Below are 25,426 nucleotides of genomic sequence, written 5' to 3'. Positions count from 1 at the left end.
ACCCTGCGTCCAGCCTCTGTGCAGCCCCGCTAGGACTCGCCAAGCACCTTGGCCTTGGTGCACGGTGCGGCCCTGGCACCAGGCTCTGCCCAGCACCATTCCCCGTCACTGGTGCCTAAAAAGAAGACTAAAAAGTATGGCTCCCCGTCACTGAGCAAAAAGGGGCATAGGCCATTGGGCAAAACACCCACTTCAGGCCTCGCGGCCACTCCGGAGCTGCATGCTCACACCTCCCCAGGCAGGTCCTTAGCCCTGTGAAAGGTCCACCACCGATTCCCAGGAGCAGCATGGAACCAAAAACCCTGACAGCACCGATGCGTTCACAGGCTCTCCCAGCACCGAGAGAGTACAGGCCTCTGCCCACACCGCTGATGCAGCATGTGCCCAGGAACCAGCAAAAGCTGCCCACGAGGGCAAGCCAGCTGCTAAGACCCCGCAGGGGGAAGTGGAGTGCCGCTGATCCAAGACAAAGCAGCAGTCTCCACCTCCGCGCTGCAAGTCACTGGAGTTCTGCCATGTTCACAGTCGCCACCATCTTGACGCAGATCGCATAGAGTAAGAAGCCAGTCTCCGTTTTACCGACACCACTTGCCCTCCTGCCAATCGTCCTGTAGGTGCAGGTCCTGGTAGCCTGCATCATGGGAGCGCTCCCCATCGCATCTCCGGTCCCCCTGGCACCAGCACCAGTCCCCTCATTACCTCGCTTTGGGGATCGGTCTCCAATGGCAACAGTCAGAAAGCAAACCCAGGCATCGACGGCCCCACTGTGGTCACCGGAAGGGGATTCCTCCAGCATGGAAACCCAGTTCAGCCCCTCACCTAGACTGCACCAGCATGAATGGGCACCTGAGGCTGTGTTGACATTGACAGCGCCAACTGCAGTGGCCTTATTGAGGTGTGTGGGGAATGCCAGTTGTGGTGATGCCCCCTTCTCACTGCTCATCAGTCTCTGCCTCGGAGCAACAGCTAGCGGCACTAATGGCACCGGCCTCAGTGCACGAGGCACACTCGGTGGTTGAGGCAGAGGGAACAGCGCCCACCCCTAAGCCTCCCTCCCCTGTGGGGGAAGAGGCCCTGGAACTTCCCCTGGTGGTGCAGTCATTGTCCTCATCCCCGGATGAGTCAGTTGTGGGACCCTCGAGGGCCAGCCCGATGGACGATTTAAAGTAACACCAGGCCCTGTTGCATCGGGTGGCCAAGAGCTTGGGCCTGGAAGTGGAGGAAATGGCTGATCAGGTGGACACCTTGTTTAATCTCCTGTCAGCCTCTACCCCAACCCGTGTTAGACTACCCATGCATGACGGTGTCCTTAAGATTGCCAAGGGTCTCTGGCAAACTCCTTCCTCCATTCCTCCCGTCTCAAAGAGGGACAAAAAGAAGTATTTTGTCCCAGCCAAGGAGTTTGAGTCTGATATACCAGTGCATGAATGTGGCACTCAAGGGGGCGCCACTGCTGACCCTACAGATACCACTAAGGCAAATAATTATGACAATTGTGCATGTGGGTGTGCACACACCTAGAATGGAATGGACATGAGCAACACACCTTGAAGAACAACTGTTACGAAAGGTATGTAACCATTTTTTGTTGCCTGCAGTTACATCCATGCAACCCCATTCTGAGACCAGAATTTGGCCCAATATATTTTAGAGTATAGATTTACAGTGATATAATACAGATTATGTAAATAGAACCCTGTCCTGAAAGTGTTCTTATATTCCTGCCACGTCACTTATTATATTTTCTTGTCACATGGTGACATCAGAAGAATAACCCTTTAAATCAGTTGTCCATTTGTTTAGGGGGTTGGTTTGGTTTTTTTTTCGGGGGAGGAGGATTCCTTTTTTTGGCAGTTGCCAATGAGAGTCTGACTTTGAAAATGAGGAGGAATTCAGAAACCAAATTAGTAACATAGTGGGAAATAATCTTATGAAATTTCACATGCAGAAAATATTCTTGATGAGGAGGCTGAAAATAAACATTATTCCACTTCACAATTGTTTCCAGATATATCTGATGAGAGAAAAATATCAGACAACGCGCAAAAAGAAGATCATCACAGGCATACAGCTTTGTATAAAGAACATAACAGTGGCCAACATTCAAAAGCAGTAACAATTGCTCCAGTGAATGCTCAGAAGAAAATGTACAATTCAGCGAAAAATGTTCAGTTAGATGCTAAAAAACCTTTATCACAGATCTTTTTCCTGATTCAAAACAACATTCCCAATAATGGTAAGTGTGAAGTTGTTTGATCTGAAAAAAAGATTGCAATCTTAAAAAAATAAAAATAAAAAATGGAGCTATTAACAAGATAACTTGATAATGCAAAACATTTTCTTTCTTTATAAATGAACAGAAGAAGACTGGATATATCAGATTCTCCTGCATTTTGATGGTCTTGACGTTGGTGACTTTGTAAAATCTGTATTTTCAGCAATGGCAACTGTTAGCAAAAAGGTAAGATTTTGTTTATTTAATGTTTTAACATCATCAGAGGGAAATTGAGCCCAATTCTACTGTTGGTTACATTCTGCAACTCATCTGGAGTTGGAGCTGGAACTGATAGCAAAATTGGGGTTGGTATCTTCAGTGTGGCCTCTGTTTTTATGTTGAGGAAGCATTTAAGAAGACCAGAATTTTCAAACTTGGCCACAGGGAGACCTGATGCCCAACTGGTGAGGGGAGGGGGCAGGAAATGCCACATTATCTGCTGTTTTCTTTGGCCTCTTGCTGCTCCCATTGCCTCTGCAGAGTCCTCCCTTGTGCATTTAATACATTCAAATGTTTGTTTATAGAACAGCCAAGAAAACACCCTTATCATACACACCAGCATCTTTAATCTGTTTTTTTAAAGGAAACCCATGGCCTGCTTCTGCTCCCATGGATCTAACTGGCAGAATTCCATTTTATTTAAATGAAAGCTGGGCTGGGCCTGGAATAAAAAAATAAAATAAAATGAAATAAAAAGGTACTGCAAACTTTTAGTCGTGATTTTACACATACAGTACCAGAATCAAGAAATTTAAACTTTTGGTTCCCACCGCAACATAACATGGTCCTCTTGTGAACATATTCAATTTACGAAAGTTAGTACAATATATAAAAGAATATAAAATGTGAGGCACAGTGGGTGTAGGAACTCTTATTTTGTATTTGCTGCAAAATCTACAAATGTAAAATCTCCATCAGCAAGTTGTGTTATCATACATTTTGTTTTCTTCTTTCAATATATAGATTAAATCAACTGTTTTCAAAGTGTGGTAGAAGTACAACTGAAAGTACACTGGCTGCAGTTAGATGCTGTAGAAGATTATTTAAAAAAATTAGTCTTTATAACCCCTCAGTAAAACGTGCAGTCAGGCAGAAAAGACAAGCTGGGAAGAGGCAGCTGCAGTGCAGCTTCCTTACACTGAGGCCACTATGTCCCCATGCAGCTAGACTTGGGAGCTGGCTCAGTCTCCTCCCTGCATGGACACCCTCCTCATCCTCTGTCAGTTGGCATAGGGGACAGGCAGGGAGGCACCCATCACCCACCAGCAGCAGCTTGTGCTGCTTCTCCTCTGGGGAGGGAAGGGGAAAGAGAGGCCGGAGTGGTTGGGGGGGGCACAAAGGGGACATTCGTTGGGGGAAGATGGAAACCATGAACAGGGGAGGCATCTTGGAGGGGTACTTTGGGGAGCTTGGGAGAGCTGGGGAAGGGGTGGGACAGTGAGGAGTTTGGAGAGGGGTACCAAGGGGGCAGCAGGTACAGGGAGAGACATGGAGATGTTGGGTCTTCGGAGAGGGAGGGAATGAGGAATTGGGGGACAGGTTAAGGGGGGCTGGGGAGTGGTGACAGGTCCATGGGGTCCTTGGAGAGAGAGAGAATGGAGGAACAGTGAGGAAGAGGTAATCTGGGGGCTACAGATACAAGAGGGAATTTGCTTGGGGGTTGGTACAAGGTAGACTTTGTGGAGCTGATGAGGGAGGCCCTGGGAACAGAGAGATCTTGTGGAGTGAGGGAAGGGCACCGATACAGAGAGGAATGTTGGGAAGGGGAGATGTGAGGAACCAGTACAGGTTGTGCCTTGTGATGGGGGGACTGGTACTGGAGGGAACAAATACAAGTGAGAGCCCTTGGGGAGATGGAACATGGGAGAAGCAAAGGGGATTGGGGGAAGGGAAGAAAGAAAGTATGGGAGAAATTTGCTGTGATGGAGATGGAGGGAGAAGAGAAGGAGGGAGAGTAGAGGGGAGACTTGGGGGAAGGAAGGTCTGAGAGTAAGGGAAGGCTGTGAGCTTGGTAAGTGAAGGGAGCTGTAGTGCAAGACTCTAAAGATAGCAGGGAAGGTGGGGCAGAAACTGGGTGGGAAAGGCTTGAAAAGGGAAGGTGGGAAGGGGTAGGCAGACATGGGGCACTCCGAGATGGATGTCTGGGAGAAACAAAGCAAAGGGGGTGAAGACAGGGATAACTGAAGGGATGGAAAGGGTATTTGGAGAGCCAGAGGAAGACAGATGTGGGAATTTGACAAGTAAAGGGAGAATATTATGGATTGAAAGATAAATGGGATGGGGTGGGGCAAAGTAAGGAGGACATCATGGATGTAAATTTCTAAGAAACCTTGGTGGCAAAGGGGTGTTGAGGAAGGCAGAGACATTGGAACTCTTGAGGCACAAATACGTGAAGCATATCTGAAGAGGTCATATGCCAAGAAATTTTGAGGTTCAGATGTGGTATAATCAAAGTCTTAAAGTTTGAGACACACTGGGATTAGTTACATACTTATAATTTATCCCCGTATGTTCTGGCAAATACATGAACCATGAGAGAGAAACATGAATAATTTCTTTTCTTTAGAAATTAAGACTTTAATGGCTAATTGGGATACACAGAGTATTCACACTTTACAGGCGACGTTAAAATTCAAATTTTTATTGTTCACTACAAATAAAATTGCTACTTTAAAATTCCCATGTATATCATTAGGTACCAACAGCTACCTTCTATTGCATTTTTCCTTCCTCTTAGATTTTCACAATAAAAGATGCAAATTGCATATGTTGCTGCATACAAAGGAAGACTGAGTCAAACTTTATAAAAGCTGGGATTTACAAACATAATTATAATGAAAAGAATTCCAATGGAATATAGAAATCAAGTTACAGAAATAATGAAATAAATAAAAGTACAATGCCACGTAGCTAGGATATGGCTTATCAATGTTTTCTGCAGCCTCTGTGTTTCAGTGTGTAATACCTACATGTGATATTATAGGCCCACAATATGGTCAGTTTTTTAAAAGGTGTACTTTACCTTTTATAAAAAAAAAATAATGTATATATTAGACTTCCTAATATAACATTTCTTTTTATTGGAATTTAAAAAACACATAGTGCCAATTAATTTATATTTACAAAAGAAAGGAGACATGATGTGCCATGAAATGAGAAACTTTGTTGTTAGTCCTTAATCCACCTCTGGCCCCACCTCTTTTGACTGCAGAAATGTCAAAACAGGATCTCTCCATTTGGAAACATACCAGTGCAGGATGTCTCTCTGACTGGATCAGGAACTTTCCTTTAGAAACTAGGGATATTGTTATGCTCATAGTTTTTATAGAAATGTTTGTTATGTGATTACAATATTTGATTCACAAATGGAAACATCCAAAACAAAGGAAGGGGTAAGTTTCTGTACAAGTAGTTAAAGTCAAGCTAAGAAGAGATTGGTTCTGTATCCACTGAGTACTACAGGGTACATGTCAAAATGGAATGATTGTGAGATTGCCATAGAAATACTTCTAAACCTGTACTGTTGCATGATGATCTTTCCTTTGTTTCTGTAATTACTTTCTATCTTGTTTTTATTCTGAATTGTATCTCTTTAAATGTTTGAAAGGGGGGTAGGCTATATTCGTTTGTGAGGAAAGGATTCTGTTTACATTGTAAGTTATAAATATAAAGCCAACTATATTCAAACATTTCCACCTGAAACAGCAGTTTCCAACAACCTCTGGAGTTAAGTGTAGAATTTCTAACATTTGCCTATGAAGGGCTCTTTACACTAGCTTGATATTTTAACAGTCCAGAGTCAGCATTTGGTAGAGTTTAGCTCCATTAGGATATGGGTATAAGTGTTTGAAGATGTGCAGTAACTCTGTTGGAAAGGAAATATTTTCAGAATGGGGTATTCAGATTGGGTCCCTCCATTTCTCTTTTACTTTTTTCTTAATCCCCACACCATATTTGTTTAGTTTAATTGTTTCCCCCCCACACCCCTGATTTTTTCCCTTTCTTTTCTGCTTTCTGTATATAAAGTTGCTGTAGGCATTGGGAGAGAATATTCTCCCCAAACTCTCATAGGCTGACACAGGGATTCATTTCCTGAAGTTCAGCAGGCAAGATGGGTAACAACAGCTTGGATAAAGCAGGGTCTAGGCCTTGTTTTGCTTGTGAAGGAATAAATTTGTGTGTGAAATGTTTAAAAGACCAAATTTTAGGTTAGGCTAGCAGTCTAGTTAACAGTACATTGTGCCTCTAAACAGGATTTGAGCTCAAGTTCCTACCTTCTCAGGCTAGGAGCACTGTGGGAGGTGAAGTGCCTTTCAGTGCTGTCCAATGATTTATTTTAGAAGAGGCTAAATATTAGTTTGATAGGCTCTAAAGAGAACTGCATGTAGCCTTTCTAAGTTGGCCACTGGGATGTGGGGTTATTGATATTAGTGAGGAGAAAAAAAGACAGAGGGTAAGACCCTAAACCCCCAATAAATATATAAATCTAACTCCCTTGGTCCCTGGAAGGAATTTGTTATAGAACAAACTGCAAGTAACTGACATGAGCATCTTGTAAATGACTTAGTGAGTCACAAGGCATGGTGGCAATGCGTCCCTCCCCCCGTGACTTGGAGCGAAGACTTGTTACAGGTTGCTTGTGTTTCCCCGGAGCTGCCCAGCACAATCCTGCTAACATGACTTGTGCTACTCCAGGGCTGCCAATGTCCTGCCCGGCCCCAAACGGGAGCACACGTTTGCATCTCCCCAGAAGCCTGCCCCCAGTGTTCCTAAAATGGAGGATAAAGAGACACCTCTCGTCTGACGTTGGGGTGGCCCCTGGAATCTGGAGGTCCCCACCTACTGGGTGTCCTTGTGGCCGTGCCCTGCCCCCCTCCCCCGGGGCGCACAATGGGCGGCGTGGGGGGGCGCAGGCCGGCTAATGCGGAGAACGCAGTACCCAGCACTTGGGGCTCAGTGGCAACCTTCCCCCCCCCCGTCACACACTGGTGCTGCCGTCCCCTTCTTTCCCGTGCGTTCTTCTGGTCTAGCCGTGCATCCCCGCCGTCCCCCCGGAATGGTGCCGCCTGTGCTTTTGGGACAGTGGTGCAGTCCCACTTGCTGAGCCGTGGTCTCGCCCCGCTCCCCTCTCCGGGGCGGTGGTACGGCCCGCTCGGTTGTCAGGCTGGCGCTGCCAGGAACCTGCGTGGGCGCTGCTGGGGTTGTTGTGCCTGTTGCCGGCGATGGGCCATGAGCGCCGGTTGCCCCGTCGCCGCTACCTGCTGCCACCGCCGCCCAGAGCGTGAGCAGTGGCTGCCGCAGTAAGATGGCCGCCGGGGAGAGCCGGCAGGAGGCTCCGGAGGCTGCAGCCGCGGGCCTGTGGCCCGGCTTCCGAGAGACAGCGCAGCGCTTCTGCGGGCTGGCCCTGGAGCGAGCGCGGAGCGTGAGTGCGGGGCGGCGGCAGCAGCGAGCTCCCCGGCCCGGGGTGCTGGGGCTCTGCCCCCGGGGGGGTGTTCGGGGCTGCCCGTCTTGTGGGGCTGGGGAGTCAAGGGACGGGGCTGCTTTGCGGCCTTGTTCTCCGGGACCCTTCACTTGTGAAACTTCCTCAGGTTGCGCTAAAAGCCGCCCAGGCAAGTCGGCCTTGGGGTTTTTGCTCTCAACAGGCACTGAGGTGCAGGGTGGAGGTGTGTGATTTGTGACTCGCTGGAGATCTGAGGGTGGGAGGATTTTCGTAACACGAAAGCTGCTTCACTGCGATAAGCAACGTATCTTACATTTTGCTAGAAAAGTCAGGTGTCTGGGTTGGGCCCAAATCGGCAAGCTTGCAGGACCCGGGATCATCACAATATTTAGGGAGAATCAAGATGAAACGGGCACAATAATGGAATGGAAATATAGTGAGGTTTGGTTGAGAGGAGGCATAGGGCATGTTAAATTCAAAGCATTTTTAATGTCTGTGAAATTAGGAAATATAGTCTTAAATATGGAAGGAAAACATGCTTATATTGTCCTTTTCAATAGTATCAAAGGAGGTCTAATGATGCTCTTTCCAAGTGCAGACTGAGGACCTTTGCTTGAAAGTCTCAAAGCTTTAGACTGGTCAGCTTAGTGAATATAATATTATATACTAATAGTTGTATATGGAAAGGTGAGCTGCATTAAGCAGGTTGTTTTTTGTTTTGTTTAGAAAATTAATGTATACATATCTATTTACAAATAATGTAGATCTCAGATCATGCAAATCACGATCCTTTACGTGGTAAACTACATTGAACCACTACTTTTATTTTATAAAACATACTTATACGGTGTTTTAGTCAATCAGATAAATTATTTGCATCTCTTTAGCTGTCACTATAAATTGTCCATCAACTATGTGGTAAATGGTTTTTTATTTTAATGCTGACACTTACTTTTACATATAAACTATCTCATGAAGGACCCTTTCCCTAAACAACAAGTTCAGAAGGAAAACTTGAAAAGATGTGTCTGTTCTGGTTCAACACACCATATGTCTTCGGTTATATTATACACTGCTAAATAAACAAAAGATTTAAAAACCAAATAAAAGGCTTCTGACAACATTTGCTACTTCTCAGGGTTTTGAAAAAGTAAATATACAAAGAGTCTTATAGTCTCACAGTTGACTCAGTAAACAATAAGTAATATCTGCATTTGTCAAAAATAACAGGTAATCTGTCCCTTTTTTTAACCACTCAGACTTTGCTGCTTGATTTTTTTTTTTTAAGGTTGTGGCAGCGTTGCCTGAACATATGAGACCTGGTCCTGATCTTTATGGTTTCCCATGGGAAATAGTGATTTGTGCTGCAGTTGTTGGAGTTTTTACAGTCTTACTGTTTCTGTGTAGGAGTTATCAATCAGTAAGTATCCAAAATAACGTACAGAATTATGTAGATGGTTTAGATTTTTTAAAAAATGGTTAAAATTGTCATTTAATCAGTTCAAACTTTTTAAGTGAAATAGGTGTCACACTGTCTGGAGTGGTTCATGGCTGTGAGTGCCTCACTCTCAGGGCAGACACCCCAAACTGGTGGTCTGTTCTGTAATTAGATTTCACTAAACCAGTAACAAATATGAACTCCTGGATCACTGTACCTGTCTCACCATTGAGTACAGACAGTCCCCTAGACTCTCCAGTCTGTCTTACCACCCAAACAAACTGAACTTGTGATAAAAGATTATTTAAACCTAAAATCCCCCTACATCAAGTTTCTCCCAGTCGCAAGCGGCCAGTTACTCACCCCAGATCAACTGGTACTCCAGACCTTAAACCAAAGATAACGTTGGCAGCCAATTCTGTAGTAAAGTAATTATTGGTTTATTAGGTAAGAAAAAAAGCATGAGAGTTATTGAAAGATAAAGCAGATAAAATATAATGAGTAAATCACAGTTTGTCACTCCAAATGGTGTCAGTGTTGTAATAAACTGCCAATTTCCCAAAAGTCCTTCAAGATACTCAGAATAACTCTGGGATTCTCCGTCTGCTTGTTCAGTTATTCTGCTTTGTTAGAATCCAAACAGTCCAGAGATGAAGGATCTTTCCTTGAATCCATTTTTTATATCTCCTTTACTAGCTAGCTGACAGTCTGGATCCATGTTGTTGTTGTTTTTTGTTTGTTTTTGTTTGTTTTTTTTTTCACCTTTGATGACAGATGGTGAGGAATGCACTTGAAGTCCTTGACTTGCTTTGAAATTAGCATATTCTGTTAAAGTCCTTAAGTCCTTCATTAGCATTTCATAAGATTTCTTTGATAGGTAATTTAGTTACAGTGTCATACATACATGTAAATGTTTGCTGTTACATTATAACAGGAATAGATAAGCGAGAACTATATAGGTAATAAACTATTAATTTCCATGAAGTTTAAATATCTGAATACACACTTACATATTAATAATTGCTTTGATCTACACTAACATACAAGTGAATGGGCCTGTGGCCCTGATCTGATCTGGTTGCCAGTGTTACAATAGAGTTTTAAGTCAGCTGGTCATACCGTTGATGATATTTTCTTTGAAACTGTAGGAAAATTTGGTAGTAGCTTTCTTGTCAAGGTCCTTAATGGTTGGCTGTTTGCTCAAAGAATGTTGCTTTTAATGTGAAATGCATATTCATTATAAAAGAAAATTAAACAGTGATAAAATTTCCCCTTTCTACTTTCTCATTGTATGGGACAAATTTTCAAAGCCAGCTTTCAAAATAACATCCGCATGTTTTAGTTTCCCATTTATTCCTTAAGCATTTTGTGGGTATTTTTACTCCCATATGTCATAGAATACTATACTAGGATTGGAAGGGACCTCAAGAGGTCATCTAGTCCAACCCCCTGCTCAAAGCAGGACCAATCCCCAGATTTTTACCCCAGTTCCCTAAATGGCCCCCTCAAGGGTTGAATTCACAACCCTGGGTTTAGCAGGCCAGTGCTCAAACCACTGAGCTATCACTCCCCCCTTGGCACGTCACTATATTTGGTTATAGCTATACCAGCTAGGATTGTGATCTTGTCATATCTTGCAGGATAAGTAGGAGCAGGCCCAACTTGCATGGGAGACTGCCTAGAAAAGTTCAGGATGCTTCAGGAAGTGTTATTGGTTCAGTAGTGCAACATACTAAATCACCAATGTCTCAGCGTGTTGCTGGGGAGCACTGTTCTTTTAGAGGAACATAATATGGAGATTCTTGGCCAAACAAACTTATTGAAAATCTATTGACATCTGTGCAACCTTTGTCCTTTGTGCTGGTTAAATTCCAATCAGAGTAATATCCTAAATTATCCCTACAGTTCAAAATGGATTAAATTTTCTTAACTTGCTGACCTAAACTACAGTGTAGTGTCTGTTTGATTTTAAGTACAGTACTGTGCATAAGAAGTAGCTGTATTTCAGTGGTAAATGTAGTGATTCTTGTATTTGAAGATGTGGTACAAAGTGTTAATAACTTAACTGAGCACTGTTAATAACTGAGGACTGTTGACAGAAACTGCTGCCTATAGATTTAGGAAGTCCTCCTACAAAGTGGGAAACCTTCCATTAGGAATACTTGCTCCTCAAAATGGCAAAGATTTTTCATATGGACAGTCCAACATGATCTAGACTCGGTAGAGGCCTTGATATTGAAGCTCCCTGACTATCTGCTGCACCTGAAACATGCTGGACTAGCATTTATCTTTCTCTCTTAAGTCCACCTTGCAGCAATGTTGGTGTGTCACACTCTGGTACTGATCTGGATCTGACATTTGACAATATCAATATCAAAATTTCCTCAAGGCCCTCCATATTTACTCTCTGGTTAGACTGACTCCCATGTGGGCCCTCAACATTGTTGTCCTAAAACTCCTAGAAACTCAAGAACATAGATGTGATCCTATATGGCCATTCTTATGGTCCATGTAGCCCAGTATCCTGACTTCAAACAGTGGCCAGTGCCAGATGCTTCAGAGGGAATGAACAGAACAGGGCAATTATTGAGTGATCCATCCTCTGTGAACCAGTCTTAGCGTCTGGCAATCAAAGGTTTAGAGACACGCAGAGCATGGGGGTTTCATCCCTGACCATCTTAGCTAATGATAAACTATCCTCCATGAACTTGGCTAATTTTTTTTTAAACCCAGTTATACTGTTGGCCTTCATTGCATCCCCTGGCAACGAGTTCCACAGGTTGACTCCTTTAGAACCACTGTCAGATTGCTCAGTACATTTCTTTACCATCAAAACTGTCTTTCTGGTTGCCATCACCTCAGCATGGGGAGTCACTGTGCTCCAAGCCCTCATGGCCAGACCACCTTACTAGGGTTGCCACCTCTGAGGTACAAAAATACAGGACATCTGAGATGATCCTTAGCCCATCCAAATGGACAGTTGGTAGTGTATACTGAGCACTCTTCCAGATTTCCCAGGACAGCTACCTGAGAAGGGGGTGGGGTGGGGGAGAGGAGCAATGATCATGGGGAAATCTGGACAGGTGTCAATTCTACACTTTGCACATCCTTCCATCTAGACAAGGTGGTACTGAGACCACACCCCAGTTCATCCCTTAGCCAGTCTCGCAATTCCACCTGAAGAATCAGTTACCTTGCCATTCTTTTTTCTGAAACCTCCCTCAACACCTGGAGAAAAAGCTACATGCTCTCCCTTCAAACTCAAGCATACTCGACCAGAGAACTGGCAGCATCTTCTGCCTGTCAGTCTTTTGAGATCTGCAATATGGAGCAACCCACTGACTTCTGTTAAACATGCTGTAGGCATGCCAGCTGGGTCAGATACCAAGTTCAGGAGTAGTACTTCAATCACTGTTTGATACAACTGAAACGTCTCACTTCTGTTATCTAGGGATAATATTGCTCGTGAGTCACCTACAGTGGGATCCACACTAATGAATACTCAAAAAAGAGAGAACATTACTTATCCTGTAGTAACTCTTGTTCTTCAAGATGAACGTAGCATGGATCCCACAACCCACCTGCTTTTCAGATTCCTCAGCTATCACTGCTTTAAATGACAAGGGAATTGGTGGTGGGTGGGGGAGGGTTGTGGGGGTCCCACCCTTTATGGACTCATATGGGAGCATGAGGAGGCACAGTACTTGTGCGCAGCCCCAACAGACACTGCTATTCAAACACCTTTAGTTTCATATATGTGAGATGAATGTGCACCTGTGGTGGAATCCACACTGACTACAACATCACAAAGAACTACGGTTACTGTAGATTAAGTAAATATAATATTAAGTAAAGAACGCAGAGAAGATGAGGCTAAAAAGTGAATAGTGTTATCCTTGCGTGCTATGTAACATAATAGGACAAATTTCAGTGCTTGTTCTTTTTGTTTCAGGTTAGAAGCAGACTTTATGTAGGTAAGTTAACTTTCCTTATTGTTTCTGTGGAGTATGTTTCTAGCTACGCTGTTAATTTTTAATTATTTTTATGATAGTGTTTAATAACTTGAATGTTTCAAAATGAAGCTATTGTTCTTGATAGGAAGGGAAAAACAACTTGCCAGTAAAGTTGCTGAACTACTTGAAGAGAAATGCGAAGTTCTTGAAAAACTTAGTCTCCATAAGAAAGAGGTAACTCTCTTATTTTTATTCTTCTCCTCCTCCAATGTATGTTTTTAGCCTATTGAGCCATTGTTGTTCTTTTGATCAACAGAAGCTTTATTTAAACTTAAATATTAAAAGCGTATATTTATTATGATCTTGCAATTCTTAGTTTGTGTTTTTTTTCATCCCTTGGTTCAAATTCTTTTAAATGTGATACAGATTTTAATGCATTCTGCTCTTAAATCATAGTAGAGTATGTGGCATTGGAAATGTACTCCTAGATGTCTTGCTTTTATGTGCTCTGTGTGCTAACCTTTCTAGGGCCAAATTTTTAAAGATACTTCAGCACCTAAAGATGAATGTAGGCCCTTCTGAAAATCCCACTAACACCCATTGGGAATTAATGTCTAGTGTGCCTAAATACTTTTAAAAATCCAACCCTTAATGTTTTAAACTTAATATATTAATTTAAAATTTTTCAACAATTTTTGATCTTACATACAATTTGATATCAAGTATCCCTTTCAGTATGAAGACTTAGAATCATCTCTAAAGGATGCCAGTCTTCTGAAAGAATCAACAGATACATCACATATTGAGGTAAAAACAGACTAAAAGTAGTTTTTCAGGAAAAACTGAAGGTGTCAGAAATGTACCTTTTTTTTTTTTAATCTGTGCAATTGTTTTGGTAATCCAAGGTTTCTCAAACCAGCACCAAGTGAGGCAGTGAATTAATTATGGAGTGGATCAGTTATGCAGGCAATTAATTTTGGAGCAAATAATTATGCAGATAGCTTTCTCAACCTGCTTCCCATAGGTGACATCCTGTTAAATAGTTATGCAAACCCCTCAAATGATTGATGCAGAATCAAATGTATACCACAGTATTTTGAAAAAAAAATAAAACTTTGTATGATAAATATTGCAGCATAAATTTTCAAAATTGACTTATAGTTCTGATTCAAAAATGCACATTAATAACTTAAAATAGCATGTCTTGCATGTTGCTTTAATCTAGAAATGAATCAATTTTTAGATCTCAAAAAATCTAATTTATTTGATAGAGGACTCTAAAAAAAGCCTGGTCTCCCCATACTTCTTGTGGGGCTATTAAAATATAACTAATAAACTGATAAATTTACATAAATTCATTTTGTACTTGGAGTAAATGCTGTAAGGATTGGGAATAAGACTATTCATATGTATGTGATTTAATCCCTGCTTTAAACAAGGCTGCATGGAGATCTAATTTCTGAGGCCTTATTGCACCTCTGTAGATTATTAAAGTGATCCATAAAAATACACTATACACACCTGTATTTAATTACTTTATAACTGTATATTTCTATAGGTTAACTATCAAAATTACTTGTTGTAGGCAACCTATGAAAAACTGAATAGGTCAAACTCTGCACTGAAGGATGAAATAAAGAATTTAGAAAAAGAGCTGGAAGAAGAGAAGTCAAAGCGTTCAGAACAGGATGACTTGGTAAGGTTCAGAAAAAACACTTTTTCATCATGTTCAGATTTTTAAAACCAAGTTATTTGAATATGTTATGTTTGTGTATAATCGGAGTTATTTCTTTGAAAAGACATCTACTGAAAAGGCAGTTTTTTCATTCCTTTTTAAATTTGTTTTTAAAATCATTCAAGGGATAATCCCAGGTAGTTAAGGTTCAGGAACTAACATGCAAGTATTTAGGAGCTTAAAGATACAGCTTTACGTTGAATGTCCTAGACAGCAAGGGTAAGAAAAGACATGTTTAACAATTAAATGATTTTTTTTTGTACTTTCTTTGCAGTTTATTTAATGCTTCCAAATAAACTTTAGAATGTATGATGTGGAGAAAGTTCTCTGAATTTTAACTTTCTTTTTATTTAGAAAACAAAACGTTCTGTGGTGGACTGGGGGGAATCATTTTTGCAGAACCTCCAAAAAATGCAGTGTTTTTTAACTCATTTATCAACAGCTAATCTTGTTTTTCCCCCTTCTCCGCCTTCCCCTACAATATTTTGCTGTTTACCATTGATGATGCTTATTGTCAGCCAAAGTAACTTGGTTCCATCTTGGGGATATTCAGGAAGTGGGGGACAGTCTTGTTTGGGTAGATAATGCTGAAACAAGCATTTTGTGGTTCCGATCAAGGGAGAAGTACTTTCCAGAATAACTTCTCTAGCTATATCATTAGGGAAGCCCACAGAACTGCTGTTTATCGGGCTGTATAAAAGCAACCATAGAGCCCTTATGAATTATGGTCTCTTCCTTGTCTGTGATGCCAGTGATGTTACTTTATGAACTAGTTGACAAAGGGATTTGTAAGAGTGCTAAATTCAGTGAACACTTACACTTTTTTAAAAGCTTTAAAATATAATAGTTGGAGGCCACTCAACAAAAATATCCTGCATATGGAAATCCTTTCTTAACATACTTTTAGGAAAATGGATTAATTAATGGTTCTCCAGTATCTCAGACAGTGCATGTACTATACATATTATAAGCATTGTAAAAAGAAACGGTACGTTACAAGAAAGGTAAAAAGAAGGTATTAGTATGTAATCATATGTCACTATCGTACAGTCAAAAAATCTTCCTTAAGGAAAATCTTTGAAAAGAAAACTGGTATTGTCAGGCCTGCAAAGACAATCCTTACAATTTAAAAATAAATATTTTTACAGGAATACATTTTTAGCATTTACTGAACATTTGATCTCATAAAATTAGTTTGGTTGAAACTTTTTAGCCAAACTTCTGGAAGAACTTGTATGAAAATAAATATTATGGTTTTACAGATGGTGGAAATACAGAGAAGAATGGAGTCTTTAGAAAATGAAGCAAAATCTATCCAGTCACAAGTGGCAGAAGTAAGTCCAATATCTGAGGTTTTTGTTCAAATTAGGAAAATCAATTACTAAAATTGTTTCATCACAAATAAATGCTCACAGGAATGACTTGACAATACTCATCTTCTAGGGCTCAGTCCTACTTTTTGGTATGTAGTAGCTGATTCATTTTACAAAAGAGCATGGCAGTTACCAATAATTGTAAAGGACAATTACACTTTATTTTGTTAGTACACAATTATAAAACATGCACTGCCAAAAAATTTATTGTAAACAGCAATAAGCTTTTTGGATCTTCAAATATACTGTTGAAGCAGTTTGCTTTCTTCTATTTCATTTAGGCCAAGACCACATTAAAAGTATTTCACATTAATAAAGAGAGACTTGAGACCTCTGTCCAAGATGCAATACAGGAAAACTGTCATCTTCAGAAAAGCGAGAAACAGGTACGTTCTTCCTAGTTATGCAGTATTGTAGGTATGCATGGCACTTTCCACATAACTGAAGGTATAATCCCTGTTCTGAGGAGCCCATCATCAAATTGAACATAATGAAATGATCCAGGAGAGAGTGTGTGTACACACACTCTTTCCCCCCTTCCAGGAATACTATGTTCTTTTATTTTTATTTATATATAAAAAGTGGTGTGTGTGTGTGGGTGGGTGGGTGGGTGTGTGTGTGTGTCTTGTTGTGTTGGAATAACTTATTTTAAATAATTTCCTTGGATCGATCTCTTGCTCAAAAGGCTATATGGAATGTGTATATGAGAGAGAAGAAAGCTTAAGTAAGGTGTGAAATACTTGTTCCACCCATAAAGGGCAGCATGAAAAAAAGCAACATGCTGATATTGAAAGAAGAATACAAAGGGGATGGAAAAAGGTTTTGCTGAGGGAAAAAAGAGATTTTGGAAGAAATGAGAATAAAGATTTAGGCAAGTACATAGTTGAGGTACTCTACAAAAGTGGCAATCAGAAGCTTGAACTTGATACAGATGGCAAAGACAAAGACAGGGTTTAAATAGAAGAATAACTTAGCAGAGTGGCAGGTGAGGAAAATACTGTTACTGTAATAGCATTTGGGACAGAATGGAGGAGAGCAGTGTAAGAAGTGAGACCAGATAGGAGGGCACTGGAGTAGTTAGGCAAGAGAGAAGCCAGGCAGTGAACAAGGATTTTTAGTTGCTGTAAACCAGAAGAGGAATGGTTCAGCTTTATGGTGGAAAAGAAGAGAATAGAGTTTAGAATGACACACAAGTTGCAGGCCTGGGTGATGGGTAAGATGTTGGAATGATCAACTAGAGCTGGTCAGAAATGTTCGAACAAAACATTTTTCTATCCGAAAATGCCAATTAGTCAAAATTGAAATGTTCTGCTGAAATATGTAGACTTTGACAGAAACCTGTTTGCCAGAAACTTACCGGGTTTCCTGCTCAGCTGCCCAGCTCCTTGGCAGCTTGCCTGGTGGGGAGCTTGAGAGCCAGGGCTTCTTGGCAGCCAGCCTGGCTAGCTGCTGGGGAACCTGGGCTTCCAGGACTTCCTGGCTTCACCACAGCACACCAGGCGGGGTTCTGCAGAGCTGGGATGCTTGGATTGCTGGGACCATTTAAAAAAATTCCATCCTGGGTCTTCTGAAATAGAATCTTTTGAAAATTGTTCCGCAGAAAACTTTTCATATCGAATTTTCTGTTTTAATTCAGAATAGTATTTTTTGAAATGTTAAATTTTCCAGGGGAGGGAAATTCTGGTTCTCACAAAGCTCTGTTATCAACAGTGAGAGTGGAAGTGTGGTTGTGATAGAAGATGAGATTCATTTTTTGATACATTAAGTTGTTGGTAAAATAGACAAACGTCGTATGCAAGAGTGAACAGAGTAGTAGTTGATTGGAAGTAGAGAGGATAGTGGATCAGGTAACTTGGTTATAAGGAGAAGAGGAGACCATTGGAAGAAAATTATTCTCATATACTTTATTTGCTTTAAGTCCATTCCTTTGGTCTTTATTCCTAATTGTACCCTTTACAGTACTTGAAAAAATGTACTAAGGTCAGAGAAGCAGTGCCTAATTTAAAAAAGTGAACAGACCAGTGTCTTTTATCTTCGTGACCTGTATACCTTGTTGCTGGTTCACTTTTTTGAACCCAAAAAGACTTTGAATGAGGATGTTATTTTGCTGCTTCTCCTCTGTAAAAAGGGATCTTTAAGCAAGACAATACTAAATGCTGAAAATCACGTAACTTTATATTTAATCATTTTACACACATCAAAATCTGTTTTTAGCAGAGTTTTTATAAGGTCATAATTGACTCCTTTACAGTAATCATTTTGTAATTCTTTCTAGGTAAAATAAACTTGCATGACACATTCAAGACCAGGACATCTGGTATTCTTATGGTTTTGTGTTGAAATTTGTAATGAATAGTGCATGCTGCAACTTATTTCACTCTGGTATCATATTTGGTATACTCCTTGTTGTGGGGAATAAAGACCTTACTAATAGAACAATCAGAAAACGAAATGAAATTGTCTGCCTTGCTTTTTTTTTTTTTCCTCTTAATGAAAACATTGTAAGCAAATAATTTGGTTTTCTTTAGTAGAACATACACGTCCCTTTTTAGTTCTTTTTATTTTATTTTATTTTTATTTGTGTGTCTTTTTCTTACCTTTTTTAAAGACGGAATTTGATTTTCACCAAAAGGTAACAAAAGTGTGTTTTTTGTTAATGGAAATCGGCGTACTTTCTTCCTTGGTCCTTTTACGCAGATGGGTCATAATCCTCTGGCACATCATTGCCATAACTATAACAGATCTGCTACCCTCTGAATAGATTAATGATATGCCAAAGACAGGATTAAACATCTTAGTTTGAACCAAGACAACTGTTTATAAACATTTATTACAGTATTTTTTTTTTCTAATTAGAACGCTAGGAAAGCATACTGCCTTACCTCACTGCAGAATCCTTGTCCTTTCCATCTGCTGTAATCCTTATGGTGTACAAGAATCCGCTTTGGTTCACTGTTTCTTTGACTCATGTAGAATGTATTTTTAAAGTTTAGTTGCTTATCAGTGAAGGGGATTTAGTAATAACAGCTGTGTTGGAATAATGAAATTTTTTTTCTCCATTTTTCGCTTTTCTTGTTTATGACTAGCGTATGACTTATTACTTGAAAGGGCACATTCTGTGTTAGGTGACTTATCAGTCACTTTATTTTATGATATAAATAGGTATGGCAGAATTAAATTTAAAAAAAAAATAATTTTGGTGGACAATATCAATGGCTGTTTTTAAGCATTTTTTTTTCTATTTTCCCATGGGTGTGATAATTTAAATGGGGGGATCGAACAATATCTCATGAAAGCAGATGTTAAGATTAAAAAAGTTTAAAAGCTTTAACTGTTAAAATATAAATTGTCAACATCACATGTCAAGATATACAAAGTAAATAACCGTAAATCAAACTCTGTTCTCAAGCAGCAGTTTTCTTTCTTTGGCTTTCTGTAAATTTCTGTTATCTATGGGAATATCTTCTTTGCTTTGTGTGTATGGTGAAATGGACATTTACTGATTCTGGTAAAAATCTAATCATTCCAAGTTTACATACTGCCTCTGTTTTATTATGTCTTTGAATTGCTTATCTTTGGCAAGCTGAATTTTAGACTTGCTTGTATTCTTGCATGAGGGTTCCCCTGTTTAACTGCCAGTTACATAGAATCGAGTGTTCTTGGTCTGATTAAAATTGATTATTCACTCCACTCTGTAAACCTGGTATGTTTAAAGATTCCAGCTGGAAGATGAACAATAGGCAGATGAATCTTTTGAAAGATTCTGAGAAATAGTTTCTTGAGGTTTTTATATTAAATATGCTGTTCTTAAAGAACAAATTTGCTTCCGTTCTTATAATATATACAGATGTGGTTTAATTAGCTGACATATTGCAATCATAGTTTGTTAAAATAAATGTAAAGTCTAATTATTCCTTGTTTTTTGTAGGACACTTCTGAAAATGAAATATTCCTGTAAAATTGTTAATGTAGTCCCAAAACCTTCACAACCTGGCTGCCCTTCTAATTAACAAAAGGCTAGTTACAGTATTTTTAGTATTCTGTGTCTGCTTACATAGAGTACTGATGACTTTGATTAGCAGCAGCATGTCCCTTAAAATATATTTTCACCATATGATATTAAGTGGAAAAAAATAAGTGTTAGGAGAAAATCTGTGGGTTACGTGGTGAATGAAATAACTGCCTTATTAATTTTATTCAATAGAGAACTTCCAAGATATAAATAAAAACATTAATGGTACACTCCCCTCTCACAGCTTCGTTAGGGTGAAAAGGGAACAAGTGCTGCAGCTTAAGGAGAGAGTGTGGGAAATTAATGTCTTTTCTCTTCAACCTGTTCCCAGGAATCTGGATGATTATTAGCCAAAAATTCAATATTTTATTTTAATTGGCTTATTTACATTCTGTATGTTTTATCTAAAGTATTTATTGAAGTGTTCAGCTAAACTTGTTTTTAGATATCCTAGTAACTAATTTCACTAGACAGCTAGTGCAGCTGTCTAATAAGTTAGAGAACAGTACAGTAATATAAAATGTTGCACTGTTAAGCTCTTCAACATTACACAATCTTTAGTTTTGTTTAGTTTTCATGGACACGTGGTGGTGGGGTTTCAAGACACCCCAGATATGCTGCCTATGAGTACAGTGTACATATGGCTAATTATTGTTGAAATGTGAAAAACACTGGATGATTACTCTTGATTTTCAACTTGTGATAGATTGTCTTATTGATCTGGTACACCTTTTTTTAGCTTTTACAAGAAGCTGAAGGATGGGGTGAACGATTTAGTGAACTAAATGAACAAAGAAAGATGTTTGAATCATCTAAAGCAGATATGGAGGAAGCTCTGAAAAACAAGGAAAGTCAAGTCAAGGTAAACTGCTGTATTTAACTGTGTTTATAGGAGATGCTAAATATTAGGATGAGAAGATGTTAAGCTGTCTCAATTTGCTTCCTGCATTAACTTATTTTTAGTTTTTCTTAGCTGATTAGATGGAGGTTTGAATTAATTGAGTCCATTGGGACACTGTCCAAAGGCTACCGACTCCTAGAATCTAAAATTTGAAATAAATAGGAATACTTGTCTAAAAGATTCTTCGCTTTGTAGACACTTTATATGTATAAAAAATACAGAACTCTTCAGATATCCCAGTGAGCATCATTAAGAGCCTTTAGTGGTGCCCGGCCGTTGTCCTGCTTCTTGCCTGTGTTTTAATGGGTAAGTAGTGGAACATGTAGAATCCTAGATAGCTAGCAGGCTAATTTGATACATTAATGAGAAAGTAATGAAGTACAGCAAAAGGTTGAAAATATGACTTAGTGTGATAGTCAAAGTTTCACTGCCTATATTTCATTCTGGATTTTAATTTTATTTATCTTTGGTAATATCTAGTCATTGACAGAATGTTTATTGAAGATAAAAGACTGGAGCATAGCAATAGGAGAAGACCACACTGAAGACAACCACTGGGATGTTGATATAACAGAAAACGGTGAGCTTTTAGGTACAATCAGAACAACTTCTTATGTAAGCCCTCCTCCCTCTTCTCTCCCCCCCCCACCCCCAGCAAAAAAGTATAGGTTAACTAGAATAAGAAAATAACTAGACTTCACACAAAGCTTGTATTTAAATTAATTTGTTAAAGGTAGAAACTGGATTTCTTAACCCTGCATGCTAATATGGTTTGCAAATGTGCTCCTCCAGAATACTAAACGCATCCTGCATTGCCATTTTTTTCCTCAGTCAGCTCAGTTGATGCTTTGTCAGCTGGGGAAGAAGTCAGTCTGTGTGTTAATGTGTCAGAAAAGAGTCAACTTTAATTTTTCCTTTCCACACTTAGTATGTCACATTGTACTTAGTGTGGTGGAAGCCAAAGCTAATTTTTATGAAAAATATATTCAGTAATTAGGAGTAGTAAGTGTACATTCCGGTCAAAATATACCACAGTGCTGTTTGTGATTTCAGTGTTCTTCTTTCTATTTATGCTCTTAATTAGATGATCAGCAAAAACGAACTATAAAGAAGTTGATCTATGCTGCTAAGGTATGTAGTAACACTTTATGATGTACTGATTTTAAAAGTTTGGAGGGAAGAGGTCAGAGAAAAAGTGAGGAATAAAGAAAACTGCTATTTAAAGTACATGCCATGTTGTTATGTCTAGTAATGGACATAAATAATTGTATCAATGTAAACAAAGTTTAGGATATCCGTTTTTTTTCTAATATTTTTTTTACCGTACTTTAAAAATCTTAATTGACACCTTTTTTTTTTTTTCTTCTTTGCCAGGGTCTAGAAGGAATGCAACCTACCCTATTTCAGGAGGACAGGGCATTAGATAATTGCATTTCTAAGCATTAGTCAATTAATGTTACAGCCATAACATAACATTCTTACTTTTAGTATTGTATTATCTGAGAAATGTAGTCAAGTAGAATTGAATCTTTTTCCTCCAGTAATGTTCACACTTGATTCCCCTTTTATTTTATTTTAATATAGTTAAATGCTTGTTTAAAATCCCTGGAAGCAGAAAGAAATCAAGTATATTTAAAACTAGCAGATGAAGATAAAGCTAAAGAAGAACTTAAAGGTAATTACATTATCTTGTTTTAAAAATAACTGATTTTTAAATAAGAGAAGCTATTCATGTCCTTAAATAACCCTGGCTTATTCATTCAGTTTTTGTGGAAAAAATACTAAGTTTACACTAATAGCTTTATTTAGTTAGCTAAAAATCCATTAAATTTGAATTGAAGTGACTTAACCAGTTCTAAAAATTTTGTCTTAAAAGGTTAAATGGCTAAAACTACAGCAATAATATAGACTGCTGAGATGCCATTTTTAATTTGTTACCCCACTTCAACTGGAAATGCAACAGTTGTCACTCAAAATAAATATACTGAAAATCTTTTTTCAATATTGCTATTGAAAATATGTTTAATGGCTTTCATTATAAGATATTTATACATAAATAATGAGATGTTTAATTGTGAAATACGTTTCTAATCAAGTAGTGATTAATTCATTATATTTAGTTGGAAAACAACATTACTTTCTTCTTAAAATACTCTTGAAATACTCTTAAAGTACTCTGGAAAGTACCTGGTCACCTCTTTTCCTTTGGACAAATTCTACAAAGGCTTCATTCTAAGGAAATATAATTTAAAAATAAAATTAGTGCAGCTTTATATAACTTGCATCTAATAAGCCAATGCCTTTAACCTAAATAACACTATCAGCAGAAAATTGGACTCAGTTTTAAATGCCATATGCCTGGTGGCATTTTGGATGATTCTATCCTCTAATGCAGCAGTTTTTTCCCTATAACTTTTAAGGATCTCCTATGATGACCAATCAGATGTCCTTCTAGACTGACTGATTAGCTCTTTTCCCCATTTGGGCCTTTGAACTTCAGAGGTTTAAATATATTGAAAGGAAGCACGGTTTGCAACTGAATAAATAAGGAGATTTAATATTTAAATTATCTCCTTGCTCCATGTTGTTAACTATCATGTTGCTTCAGGGTTAACCCCAACTGGGATGAATGGGGCATTTCTACACTTCTGTGAACTATTGTTTATGCTGCTTGTTGTCTTGAGCACATTTAAACAAATAATAATAATAGAAAATCTGAAAGTTTAGACTATGGATTTCAAAATGGCATCCTCCAGAGAAAAGTACTGGCTTTCTGAGCCATTCCAACCACAGATGGGGAAACAGAGCTTAAGTAACTAAGTAAAAGTCATACCAAGTATGTGTTAAATCTGGAAGAAGTATTCAGAACTCCTGACTCCCTGTCCTGTACCAAGACCGGTAAGCAATACTACTTCTCAGTTGTGCAGTCTGTGGAAATCTATCACAATGCAAAAAACCAAACAGTATTCTATGGACTGTAGGTAGGAAGATGTCTCCCTGTCTTACTTTCCAAATGTCAAACAGGCCTTCATTAATAAAACTGTAAGGTCCTTGACCTGCAATGTTTGTACTTTCTAAGATATTATGATTTTGTTTTAACTTCATAAACTATGTGCATTATTCACCTGTCTCTAACTGTGACAGAACGCATTGAAAACCTCCAAAGTGAGCAGGTCTCCTTGCAGTCTGAAAACACACATTTTGAAAGTGAACTTCAGAAGCTTCAGCAAAAGCTTAAAGTAATGACCGAGCTATATCAAGAAAATGAAATGAAACTACACAGGTACTGATACCTTTATGTTTTTACATTAAGCATTTAATGAATGATTAAGGGAAGACTGGGAAATCGTTTGACTTTTCAGTTTAAACATATCAACATATTTGTGACAATTTGTTGAAAGATAATTGTCATATCAACTGTAGGTTTATATCAGCCAGATTCCTTATAATTTGGCTGAAAGTACAGTATACATATGAAAACCTGAGCGTTTGTGGTAAACTGATATGTAGCTGAATAAACAATTTTTTTACATGCTTGTTTGTTAGATGTGGATGTGATTATTACTAATTTTTGAAGTGATGGATGAAATATATTGGGAAAGTCCAGGATACTAATCTTGAAATACTTGGATAAGAAGGGACTGTATACCTCTTTTGTGTATTTATCACCATAACTGTTTTATGGGAACAGTTAAGGGGTATTATTTTTAAATGTGCTTGTGTGCAAAAGTGTGCTGTACCAATTTTATACCCTATTTCAGCCAGTTAGAGCTGACCTTTACAGTAGAACCTCAGAGTTACAAACTGACCAGTCAACCACACACCTCATTTGGAACTGGAAGTACACAATCGGGCAGCAGCAGAGATTGGGGGGCGGGGGAGGCAATTTCAGTGTAGTACTGTTAAACTACTAGAAAATAAAGGAAAAGCAGCATTTTTCTTCTGCATAGTGAAGTTTCAAAGCTGTATTAAATCAATGTTCTGTTGTAAACTTTTGAAAGAACAACGATACATTTTGTTCAGAGTTATGAATAACCTCCATTCCTGAGGTGGTTGTAACTCTGAGGTTTTCCTGTATTTATTTACAACAGCTGAAGCAACTTTTTGGGCAGGCAAAAATCAGCATACTGAGAAGTACAATACATTTTAAAAGTTGTAATTATGGATAAACTGGCCTTTGATTTAGAGAAGAGGGACTGGTAAAATTTTCAAAGGCACTTAAGTGCCTTTTGAAACTTCAGTAGATCTATTCATAGGCGGTGAGTTATATGGGCCCGTGGTGCCCGTGCTCCACCAATA

General features: G+C 39.1%; 1 protein-coding gene across 4 annotated transcripts in view; it reads left to right on the top strand.

Annotated features, from left to right (window-relative positions):
• Positions 1-25,426, top strand: part of MIA2 (MIA SH3 domain ER export factor 2) — a 60,026-nt gene that overhangs the window by 13,789 nt on the left and 20,811 nt on the right. Inside the window, exons 5-19 of one of the 4 annotated variants that reach the window (XM_030559214.1) lie at positions 2,009-2,236; positions 2,361-2,461; positions 9,004-9,135; positions 13,106-13,127; positions 13,252-13,340; positions 13,842-13,913; positions 14,692-14,802; positions 16,104-16,175; positions 16,496-16,600; positions 18,823-18,846; positions 20,966-21,088; positions 21,608-21,719; positions 22,212-22,258; positions 22,712-22,802; positions 24,272-24,410. In XM_030559214.1, coding sequence (XP_030415074.1) covers positions 2,009-2,236; positions 2,361-2,461; positions 9,004-9,135; positions 13,106-13,127; positions 13,252-13,340; positions 13,842-13,913; positions 14,692-14,802; positions 16,104-16,175; positions 16,496-16,600; positions 18,823-18,846; positions 20,966-21,088; positions 21,608-21,719; positions 22,212-22,258; positions 22,712-22,802; positions 24,272-24,410 — 1,468 coding nt within the window. Of the gene's footprint in view, positions 1-2,008; positions 2,237-2,360; positions 2,462-5,505; positions 5,668-7,328; positions 7,698-9,003; positions 9,136-13,105; positions 13,128-13,251; positions 13,341-13,841; positions 13,914-14,691; positions 14,803-16,103; positions 16,176-16,495; positions 16,601-18,822; positions 18,847-20,965; positions 21,089-21,607; positions 21,720-22,211; positions 22,259-22,711; positions 22,803-24,271; positions 24,411-25,426 lie in introns of those variants that run through there. The other 3 variants (XM_030559216.1, XM_030559218.1, XM_030559217.1) reach the window with 3 other exon arrangements.

This window comes from Gopherus evgoodei, chromosome 4 (genome assembly GCF_007399415.2).
Source record: "Gopherus evgoodei ecotype Sinaloan lineage chromosome 4, rGopEvg1_v1.p, whole genome shotgun sequence".
Lineage (NCBI taxonomy): Eukaryota > Metazoa > Chordata > Testudines > Testudinidae > Gopherus > Gopherus evgoodei.
The sequence above is the reverse complement of the archived record's forward strand: the minus strand, read 5'-3'. Positions and strand labels throughout refer to the sequence as shown.